General features: G+C 41.1%; 1 protein-coding gene across 1 annotated transcript in view; it reads left to right on the top strand.

Annotated features, from left to right (window-relative positions):
- Window positions 1–12184, top strand: part of LOC138268338 (CD48 antigen-like) — a 316507-nt gene that overhangs the window by 222563 nt on the left and 81760 nt on the right. Inside the window, exon 4 of the mRNA XM_069217887.1 lies at window positions 10919–11053. Within this exon, the coding sequence (XP_069073988.1) occupies window positions 10919–11053 (135 nt within the window). The remainder of the gene's footprint in view (window positions 1–10918; window positions 11054–12184) is intronic.

The following is a 12184-nucleotide window of genomic DNA, read 5'->3' as shown; positions in this document are numbered from 1 at the left end:
GCCAAACACTTATTCTCTGTTTCTTCAGTTTCTGTTCTGACACTGAACGGAACTTCATCCTCCATACCAACGGAGGTGGAGAAATTGTGTCATATATGGATCGGACTGTTGAACACATAATTAAAGCCTCTCTCACCATCCATGATCAAATAAATGACATCAAGAGTAGTGGTAGGGAACTACTTGAAATTTAAAGTACCTTAGATTTGAATAGAAGTATGTGGATAAGTAGAATACTTGGGAAGCAGTGTATGAAGAATATTGAAACAATTCTAACAATAATATGTATTATAACAACTGTGTGTATTGTCATCAAACTCTGCATGTGCATCTTTCAATGCATTTGCAACAATAAATAAATTGCCTCTTCTTATATGCTTGATATTGATGCTAACAGTTGTGCGGACAATGAAAATGCAATGATAGTGAATTTCATGCTGAAATGTCATAAATTTGTTATAAGTTGTCTTTATTCCAAGGTCTTCTTACATTCTGTTCATGAGAAGAGCTAGGCAATTGCTCGTTAGCATCTATCTTAAGTTTCAATTTTGACCCTGTGTTCAGTCCTCCACTTGTTGCATTATAGAAAATGTAGACAAGAAGGTAGAACCTGCAGCAAATATAGCACTGTTTGCTCCATCTGCTCAGACAGAAAAGCACTTATCCATTGAAATTGCAAATTTACCCGATGAATATTTTTGCTGCTTGTATATTTTTGCATTAAGCATGTATTGGGCTTCAATTGGTTACTCAAAGTTACTTTTCTTACAGAGAAAAGCATTTTGAGGACTCAGATATTCCAGTGACAGTCTGACTTCTGCATATAAAATTTACAAGCACAGTTTTAAATTATATTTTTTCAAGTTTCAATACTTTTAATAAAGTTATTTAATGGCATATGCAATGCAGTACAATTAAAATTGTCTAATTAAAGTTTTAGTTCTAAATTCATCATTGTAGTGCTTCAATACACTGTAATACCTATTGACACACAATCCTGAAATTGGATTTTCTTTTTTGCAAATAAAAAAAGTAATGCTACCCTCACCATGGGAGTCAGCTCTCATGGCCGGCGAGAGCATTTTTCTTTTTGCATTTTACTGTCCCTCACTGCTCAGGTTTGCCTGGCCATGAAGGACAGTTAAAAAATGGCTAAATGTCCACCCATCCTAATTGGGAAGACAGACATATAGGGGGTGATTCTAACTTCGGCGGGCGGCGGAGGCCGCCCGCCGAAGTTCCCCCACCAAAATACCGCTCCGCGGTCGAAAGACCGCTGAGGGTATTTTGGGATTTGCCCTGGGCTTGCGGGCGGCCGCCAAAAGGCCGCCCGCCAGCCCAGGGCAAATCAACCTTCCCACTAAGATGCCGGCTCAGAATTGAGCCGGCGGAGTGGGAAGGTGCGACGGGTGCAGTTGCACCCGTCGCGTATTTCAGTGTCTGCTAGGCAGACACTGAAATACTTTGTGGGGCCCTCTTACGGGGGCCCCGCGGCACCCCCTACCGCCATCCTGTTCCTGGCGGGCGAACCACCAGGAACAGGATGGCGGTAGGGGGTGTCAGAATCCCCCATGGTGGCGCAGCAAGCTGCGCCGCCATGGGGGATTCCCAGGGCAGCGGTAAACCGGCGGGAGACCGCCGGTTTACCCTTTCTGACCGCGGCCAAACCGCCGCGGTCAGAATGCCCTGCGGGGCACCGCCGGTCTGTCGGCGGTGCTCCCGCCGACCCTGGCCCCGGCGGTCTAAGACCGCTGGGGTTAGAATGAGGGCCATAGTCATTCTCCAAAGGCTCTCACTCCACAGGGCAATCAGAGACGTTGGTAACGGCGTAGACCGAGTAGTTGTGGGAGAGGGGCACTATGTTGGAACTTAGTAGCCCCCGAACAGTGTTCCCTTCCTGCCAACATCTGTGTTTGCTCTATTACGTTGCTGTTGGGCAGTCAACTCTCTCTGGGTGTAATTCAGCCCATGGGGACATGTAGTTTTCTCTTCTCTTGAATAGGCTATCCTCTTGCAGTGCCATCTCTCTCTCAGAAGGTAGGCAGACTTCTAGGCCATTCATGTAGGTCCTCAGCTCATCTAGCCGAAGGTTCAGACTTCAGGTGATGTCCCATCATTTTTGGGAGACGGCTATCTGGAAAACAATAGCCCTGTTTGAACAGTAGACCTTTGAGTACTCAGCAGAGCACTTCCTTCTATGGTCACAATAAGATTTGAACTGGAACAAGTGAGAAGGTTTGGGGCCCAAATGTATATACAACTTGTGGACAGGGGATGTGGATCTGTTGTCTCTATCAGAACCCATTTGATGTGGTTCTTCTTTCAAGTGTCCTCCTCAAACTGCTGTCCAGACAGACCCTTTGCATAGAGTGATGCTTCTCATCACAACAGAAACCGCATCCACCAAATGACAGTGCTCAGGAAGACTATTCAGTAGCTCCTTGCTAACTAAAGTTGTCTTGGATTTCCCAAGATATTCTTGTCTCCATCTGCTTTGTGTGCTCCTACAGGTCACAGGACAGGTCCAGGACCTCACATAGTCAAGGACAGGCCTGGACCTCTGTGTGCAAGCTTAGATTAGTGTACTGCTAGGGTGAAAATAAAAAACAGGTACCAGATTTAATTGCATTAGAGCAATAGAGACAGGGAAACACAGCCAAATATCAGGCAGGGCACATTCCTGTCACAAACAAGCAAAACATGATACTATACAATACAAAACACAATACTCAATATAGAATAATGATGCAATGCGTGAGTAGTTATAGCATGAGGTTGCTCATCTCAATGGTGAGAGAGTACTGAAAACAACCAGAGAATTTGTAAACATAATATAGTTGTAAGGAAATAGGCTCTTTTCAGGTTTTCCCCAATTTTTTCCCCCATTTGGACTTTATCTGCAGGTTTTTGATTTTGAGAGTCCACTGAGGCCTGCTGCCCAGATCTCAGTGACAGTGTTATTTCCTTTTGAAAATGATATGTTTAATTTGGTATTTGCATGTGCTGACTTACTTATAAGTACCTAGTATATGGTCCTCAGGGCATGTAAGGCTGGTTGTCCACACAAGAGCTGCAGCAATAGTTGTGCCATTCTGTGTGTGACAAAGTGAGAACACAACTTCCAGCTACCAATGCAGGCTGTGCTTGCTCTACACACGCAACATTGCCATTACCATTCACAACAAAGTGCACAAGTCCCTTAACTAGGTACATAAGTCTCCGCTAAGGCAGGCCTGTGAAGCCCTATGGCAAGGAACTGTATATTGTTAAGGTCGACATATATTTTTGATACGTCTGTACTGCAAAGCCCTAAAGTGTTAGCTTTTGCTGAGGACAGTTAAGTAGCCTTATTTAGCAACTTTTGCCAAAGTTGCCACTTTTTGACCCAGCTGGTCCAGTGACTGTACAGAGGCACTAGGACTGAGACTAGATTCTGCCCACCTTGGGAGTCGTGTGAATGGCTCCCAGGCCAGGAACAAAGGATGTTGCCGCACTGTAGGTGTGATCCCATCCCACAGGATGGGGTACAGAGGGAGTTAGCTTAAAAGGCAGGCTTCAAAGGTCGAGTCGCCTTTATCGGCTGTGACAACATTCCCATGCAGGAAGCCTTTTGCTTCTGCTAGACAGAGTACAGCCACAGCCAAGGAAGGGAAACCAGTTTCAGAACCGGTTTTCCAGTGGCGTGCAGCCCATGGTTGCACACCCTTTGGAGTGGGCTACCAAGGTCCTACGATCGAGGAAGACATAATCGCTGTTGTTTGTGGCACTCTAGGATAACCAGATGCCACACATCGCTGGAACTGTGTCACCAGTTAGGAGTTAATTGAGGATTCATACAACATTGATGGCAGTTGTGGCTTGGTCTCATCAAGGACACTGGCCCGAGCTGCACTTGTTGCTGAGGGAGACAGTCATAAAACAGGGGCTAGTTATTTTCACTCAGTCAGCAGAAACCATAATTTGGGACAAAAGAAATAGTCTCGAGATTTTCCACCAAGCAGGTTGAAAGGCTCCTGGCAGGGGCCAGAGAGAGTATACATGCATTCTGAGACAGACATCACAGGCGCCGCACAATGGAAACCAACTTTTGTTCAGAACACCTGAGGTCTAATTAACACCGCCACTCACCCATCCATTCCCAAATGATACAATCTAGAATAAAGACAGGCATCCTTTATATGTGTACCTCACATTGGGAAAGGAAAAAAGCCAAAATCTCGGAAATTGATTGATTTTTATTGGGGAGAGTCATAATTTGTTTTAAGGTATAATTCAATATTGTTAGACAACCAAGGGCTTGAATTAGCAAAAATTGCTGATAATATTCAAAGTTGTTTCTAACAGGGGCCCCCAAAATATTTTGTGTTGGGGCCCCCAAATTCCTTATGATGATTCTGGTTTAGAGTCCTGCGCCTCACAGAGGTAATTAGGAGGCTCTTCCCCTCACTGTTCTTGTAGAACAAGCTCTCAATTAGGAATTGGGACTATAGCGCTCCATAATCTCCCTAACTAGGTTTGTTTTTTGTAAGTACCAATTTAGAGTTACAGGATCAGCATTTTGCTACAAAAATACTTTCTAGTTTGGAATAACAACTTTCTTGCTGTAGCATGTAATATGGCAAGCGTTTTACACTGCATATCAGGCCATGTAAAATATTTATGCACCAGTGGTGAAATCAAAGTGACCCCTCAACCCCCACCTTGCTAAATGATGAAGGGCCCTTGAGTTTCCCATATCTCACAGATATTCGATGGGCATGGGCTGATTTGAAGCCCCCGGGAGGACTGTGGGGCCTCGTCAATGGTTTGGGCCCCCAGCCCACAGTAGCCTCTGTTAGCCTCTATTATGTGCATACCCAACAACAACTACAAACCATATAAATGAAATACATTACATAAAAAGTGAGTGGTGACATATTTGAATTAATTTCAGTTACTGGTATTCAATTTGGGTAGCAAACCAGGGTCCTTTTCCTGCTAGTCTGTGTGGTAACCCACAAGGACCAATCAGATGCATATTCCCTCCCTCTCCACCCCTGGGAGGGATAGTTCAGCCCAGGATGCCAGACCACACACTCTCATGGAGATAACACAAGCAACACTACAAAAGGTTGAGTTGTTTGTGCCTCGTTTGTGAGGTGTGGCTGAGTACCATGGCACAAAGATTTTGTGACCTGCTTCTGGGCATACACCTTCCTACTCAGGGAGACTCGATTCACTTTGCATAAAAACTTGTTGAGTGAAATGCTTGAATAATCCTAACCTCTTGTAATCACTCTGCACCCGCATTTTAACCAACTTATTTTTAGTTCGACTACAGTATTAGAGGAGGAAGCCAACCATATGCAAAGTGGTCTTGCATGACAGAGCTTTGCATGACAGGCCTGCCTAACAACTGACATCGGTTGAGAATCATTCACGAATGAGTTAGCAAGACATTTCTAGCAGGCCATGTATAGATCTAGACAAGACTGATAGTTGTTATCTGTTTAACTATATCAAGGTGCTTACATGGGTTAAATGTTTGTGAATGTGTGAAAGATGCTCATCCACAGAACCTTCTTGGACATGGCAGGAGTTACCCAAGATTTTCAAAGTTTCTGTGTCAGTGCCCCTTATCTCCACCTTAGAGCGACGCCATCTGCAAAGTCTATTTTTTTGTTATTGAAAGGGGGCTTTAGAAAAAAAATCTTATAAACAGAAAATCAGAAGGGTAAGACAGGAGTTTAACGTTTATATGAGACATAAAAAGGATAAAGATTAAGAAAACCAAAAAAGGTTTGCACCATCATGACACATTCAGCCTTTGGTCTCTATGCAGAGACTGACAACTAGGATGCCAAACTGTGGCAACTGGGACGATCGCTTTATTTAAGTTAGTAACTTAAGATTGGTCTTTGTTAGACAGTGCACAAGATTTTATTCAGCCCCATGCTTATGATTAAATCGCAGTCTCTCTATAAGCCACAGGCCATGGTGCTATCAAGAAAATGGCCCCTTGTCTGTTGTTGTGGTAGTAAAATACAGTAGTTATCAGGCTCAATGGGCTCCTCAGAGCTCTGAGACCCTGTGCCACTGCACCTGCTTTACCAATGGTAGCTAGGCCCCTGATCTCAGTTGGATGTTCTTCTTGCTTTGACTTTCCCCCCGTTCCTTTTCCTGCCATTTACCTGGCCCTGGATTTTAAATTCCTCACCAGAGTTTTGGTTGGATCAGGGGTGGAATTGAGCAGGATCTGAGGGGCGCGATTTGCCCATACTTTTGTAATTTAAGAAAAATAATTCCCCTACTTTGGTTTAAAAGGCATCCATCTCGGAATGGTTAATTCAGACAACCAAAATTATGTACATTATAAAGAACAAAGGAATTATACAGACTTTAAAATAAGGATAGGGCGTGTCTGCTCAGAAATGTGATTTTTCTGATGAATGCCTCCATGGAGAGTGCACATTGAATGAATTGTGCAACCATGTCCTGGTGTAATACAAGGAAGAGAGGAGACATTTTGAAAAAAAGTTCGATTTATTGTTTTTTATTATTGATGTATTTGTTGTCAACTGAGCTCCAGGGACCTATTTGAGAAGTGGAAACACTACATAAATAATCATATAATAATATTTGAGTAAGCCATTTAATTGATTCTAGCGACCCATTGTTAAATTGATTTCTTTCACTGTGGTAAAAGCTAATACTGTGATTAATCCCCACAGGATACCATGTTGCTGTTTTGAATGCTTTCAGCCCAGGTATTGTGGGGTTATTTAGTCATACCCTTAATTGTTTTGACTCAGCTGAAATGCAAGGCAGGGAGTCACCTTTTGCAGTGAAACAGAGGGAGGGGCAGACAACTAAACAAACCTTTTTTCCATGGTGGCTTCTTGCCTGAAAGAAATGTAAATATGTAAATGTGCATAACTGGTCAATCTACAAATGTAAAGGGTGCTTGGAAGCCATTACTGGATTTAATTGAAGGACTTACTTTAAGCTTCCCGATGACACAGATTTATTCTTTTTGAATGGTATTGCAAGGGAGTTAGCAGCTAAAATGTGTGTGCTTCTAAAAGACAGTTATAAATAAATTGCACTAAGTACAGTCTATATTTTAGAAGCACTTTTTTTATCTTAAACCTATTTGCACATTTTGTTGCAGTCTACCTTTTACTGTGTGTAATGCAAGTGTAAAATAATGAATTACATATTCACAGTGCTTTCTGTCACAAACTAGGAACTCGTAGCACTCAACATACACAAGTCAGTATTCTCTGTGGCACCGGCTGGGTTTCGATTCTGTGTCTCTCTAGTTACAAACACAGACCTCTGTAGTGCATTAACTAATAAAGGTATGATAGTGCATTTCCCCCTAACTAACTTAACTTGCATTTATTTTTCATTTAATCTGTGTGTTATTTTGTATGTAGTTACCTGAAAGTGAAAGACTGAAAAAAGTTACAGAACATTTTCTTTCATTAGCCACTCCTTAAACCCTGCCCCCAAACTCATCTGCCCCCATTATGCGCTCCATCACAGTTCCGATGAGTTCTTTAATGCACTTCGAAATCTGGGTGGAAGACTTGTACCACCTCCTTTCTTGTTTTCTCACCACACACTCTATGCTGCTTAAGACCACCCCTCTGATCCATTTCTCCCTGCCACCACCCTGCGTGCCGTCCTGCTTCATTGTTTTGCTAAAAAAAGTTGTTTTTGAAAGTGATTGAAAGCTGCACACTGCTACCCTGCTGCACACCACGCATTAATTGCTTCCCTATCTCTCCTACTTCTGTTCCTCTACCCCCATTTATATCACTGTGTTTTTTAAATGTTTATTTTGCAATGACCAGTCAGCAGCAGACTGCTACTGGGCCTCTTGTACCTTGTGCGTTCATTGTTCCACAGCCCTCCTATTTCTGACCCCTGCTTCATGGTGTTTTTTTTTATTTTTTATAATTAGCATTATTTTTTTACATTGTTTACGGGGGAGGGGGGTTCAATAACTGCATACTGCTCCAGGGCCAAGTGGTTTCCTGCCAGACCTTTGCTTCTTCTGTTTATTTCTAACCCCTTCCTGCTTTATGTTTTTTATTTTTTATTATTCTGCTAAATTTAGCAGCTGCACACTGCTACTAGGAATGCTAGATTATCTCAAGTTGCTTGCCATGCCAGGGGACACTTAGTTTTCTTAATCTGCTGTTCTAAAATGAGCATCCACCATCTTTGTACTAGTAAATCAGAGGACAAAGTGGGTGGGATCCCAGGGGCACAACGTGCTAATATTTTTTAAAAATTATGACAAACAGTTCCCCTACTTTTTATTAAAAGAATACCATCCCGGGATTAATTCCAGTACCTTAGTTGCTTCAGTTTAAGTGTCAGCAAGAGAGTGTCCTGTGCTGTGAAACCGAAAGCAGGCAGGCTGCTAAACAAGAAAAAAGTCGTTTTGCCAAGATGCCTGCTTGCCTGAAAGAAATATAAATGTGGGCAACTAGTTAATCTGAATATCAAAAAGGCTGCTTGGAAGCTGGTATTAGCTTTAATTGATGGCATCACTTGAAGCTTTTTGATAGCACAGATTTATTATTTTTGAGTGGTAGTGCAAAGGCGTCCCCAGCTTAGCTGTGAAATGTGTGCTTTTAAGGGACAGTCACATTTTACAAAATTGCACTACTTACAGTCAGGCTGTTACAAAACTCTTTATTTTTAGATCACCTTTATATCTTAAATGGTTGTGCGCATTTTGTAGCAACCTATCATGCTGTGTGTAAATAAATAATAACTTACATATTCACAGTGTTTTCTGTCACAAGCTGGGACCTCGTTGCACTAAAAATGCACAAGTCACTATTGTTCACTGCACCTAACAAGCTTCAGTTCTGTCTCTTTTTTGGTTACACACACAGACTTCTGCAGTGTATTTATCAGCTAATAGAGGTTTCACAATGCACTATAATGTAGTTCCCACTGACTAACTTGTATTTATTTTTCATTTAAATTGCACATTATTATTTTATATGTAGATACCTGAAGGTGAAAGACCAAAAAACGTACAGGATATTTCGTTTTTTTAGCCGCACCATTAACCCTGGCCCCACCCCTATTACATGCAGCATCACAGTTCCCATACATTTGTTAATGCACTTCGACCACTGCTATAAACTAATAGTAAAGAATAACAAAATAAAGGTACCAAATGGTCCCTTTGTGAGATAGTACATGTGCATACACGTACTCGCATCTACAGCAGTGCTGAAATTATTTTTTTGTCATGCATTGAAAAACATTCTAATATTGGAATCATGGTTGTGTATGGATGTAAAAGCACTGCCTAGCATTTTGGATTTTTTTTTTATTTAATAAAAAAAAGTATTCCAAGATCACAGAATTCCAGTTGAATGTGGGCGTAGCCATCTTGGAAAGACTTGTTATTTTTCATGAAAAAATATCAAGATGTTTGTCCTTGCAAGTGCGTGGGTGGCAATGTTTAAGTGCTTTTGACCAGCACAGTGAACCAAGCAAGCTTTGGCAAAGCCAATCGTTCAGCATCCGCACTGTAAAGATGTGCTTGTTCTGAATTGAATCCAACCTCCTGATTTGTACATATCTGTAAACTAACTGCAATTACATTTGGGGGCCTTGCAGTGCTTCATTTGTGCTTGTTGTTTCCGGTACTAAGCACAGGCACTTATTTTTGAGGGCCGGGGCTTATTCTTCTGCCCCGAGCATTTGCTGCGAGCAAAAGACACATATGGGAAACACAAAGGAAGACGGAAACAAAAAAGTGACGCTAAGGGAGAAAGCAGAAAGGTGCCAGAGTGCGCTGAACGGGCAGGGAGTGGCTTCAAATAGATTGAAGAAGCCTGAGGTGGCTTTAGGATTACGCTGCCTCATTATTCCGTGTTCGCACATTTAAATGCAGCAGCTGTGTGTTTAAGAAGAGGGCTTTGGGCACCGGCACGTTTTTATTTACAAATTAAGCACTGAGGCCTTGTCATGTAAAGTTTTGCACCTGCGCTGGTTTTGCACTTATTTTGCTGCTTTTCTAATAGGGTACGAAGTAAACACTTTTTCGAATGAAGAAGAATGGTCCTCGCATCAGTAGTAAACAATGTGAAAATATTTGTAAAAATTATTTAATGAACCTGGTCTGATTTTAACCGGCGACTAAAATGTTGTGTGCCTGTTCATCTAGAATTTTATGGTGTTCCACCCCTAAAAATACAAATGTAATTTTATTTAGTTTTTAGGTCAGTGTTTATTCAGAGCATATTATTGTGTCACATCCGCACCTGCTTCCAGAAGCTGCTTAACACACACTTACCTGCCAGAAAACGACAGATAAACTACACAAACAACCTTGGTAAAGCTCCACCACGTTTGCTTTGGCCTTAGCATGAAAACACACAAACGTCTGAGTTTGACATGAGTCTTAAAGAGGCACATTCCTTTTCTATACTGTAGTACTTCTCAACAAAACTATGATACCCATGGTCTGCGATGAAAACCATCTAAGCGTTTCAAGAGTCTTCCCTAGGCGACTGCAAGTAAGGCCATGCGACACTGATGTAGTAAACGGCTTTTCTAGGAGCACATTCACCTCCGTGGGGCAGACTAATGGTTAATAACAGAAGTTTATTTTTTACCCGATTCAATGTTATTTATTTTATCGACCTCAGAAGGATGAAAGTCTAAGTGGACCAGCAGGGATTTTACTGTGACTGTTGGCGCCAATATACTCCTGCTGTGGATGCATTAGTCAAATTAGCTAAAATATGTCAAATTTCCAACAATAATGTATCTTAATTTGTTCTTTTGATGGGTTTTACCCAGAAGCCAGTTTTTCATACGTTAGTTCGAATTAGTGAGCTCTGGGTTCTTGCCTTCCTAACTGCTTCAATTCAGTGTACTTGTCTTTCTCTTATTCTAGATTCCCCTCTGGAGATGCGCATGTTTGGGTATTTCATAATTCCGGTTGCTCTCATCGTTTTGTCTATCCTTGGGGTTTTTATTTTCTTAAAGATGAAGAAGAAGAAGAAGAAAAAGAAAAAAAAAAGGGATGAAGGCAGGTAAAACCTCTTCTCCATACATGACTTCTCGTTCATAACATTAGGTCCTTTCCCACCAATTTGCTTGGTAATATTCATAGTAATAGTTTATTTTCTTATTTGGCAGTTAAAGTGAAGTTTTGAAATTAAATAACTTTAGACCTTAAGACAGAAAGAAGTACTGTTAGTACTACTTCAAGGCTCCCGTGTGCCCTGTAATTCACAATCAGTATTTGAGTGGATGTATGAGTCCAAGAGGCGGGTATCATTGTATTCTAAACGATATCGGGGAGAGAAGATACTTTACAGACCATTCGATACCGGTGTATTTTAGGTATTTGAAACACCTTCCTCCTTTGTCACTTATATATTGATTAGCTCTTTAATAATCGACATTTTCACTGTTTTCTAAAAGATCGAAGTATTGTATCAGATATTCTGATGCCTATCAACAAAGGGATAAATGAAAAATATAAAAGGAACTGGTTGTGTTGTGGATATAATATGGATCGGCATTCACTTGTCTATGGCACCCCAAAAATAGAATTAAAAACAAATGGACTGAGCCCCTCATACATCTAGGGAGTTTTTGTATACTTGAAAGTCTATTATGCTTATTTATAGACTACCAATAAAAAGTTGCAAAAATGAAATCCAGACAATAAAAACAATGTTTTTGGAAGACTTTAAAAAGTTGTTCTAAAAAAAATATAAACATTTACAGAGGATAATCATTTTTAATATATTGCATCTCCCAAGCAAAAATTTGTCATTCCAATTTTGCATTATATGCTAACATTAAGTAGTGGTTCATAATTAAATATGCAGATCTCTTCTATTTTGGGAGTTATACAAACGCCAAGGTATGTATCCTCCGTCACTAGCCTAGCATCAGTCCTAAGTGATTCAAAACTGACAAGTATCTGTGTTTTTACGATGTTCAACATATATCCAAAAGTTACACCAAAGTGGATTCAACCACCTTTATTGCCAAAACCGCTTTTTCAGCACCGTCCCAAAAAATAGCCACGTCCTCTGACTACTTTAAGATGATGACCCTTAAGGCCAACTGGTCGCAACATTTTCTTTGGCTAATACGTTACATAAATAGGATTCTAGATATAGTACTACTAATAGTGCAGGGATAG

The sequence above is a fragment of the Pleurodeles waltl genome, chromosome 12, assembly GCF_031143425.1.
Source record: "Pleurodeles waltl isolate 20211129_DDA chromosome 12, aPleWal1.hap1.20221129, whole genome shotgun sequence".
Lineage (NCBI taxonomy): Eukaryota > Metazoa > Chordata > Amphibia > Caudata > Salamandridae > Pleurodeles > Pleurodeles waltl.
The sequence above is the reverse complement of the archived record's forward strand: the minus strand, read 5'-3'. Positions and strand labels throughout refer to the sequence as shown.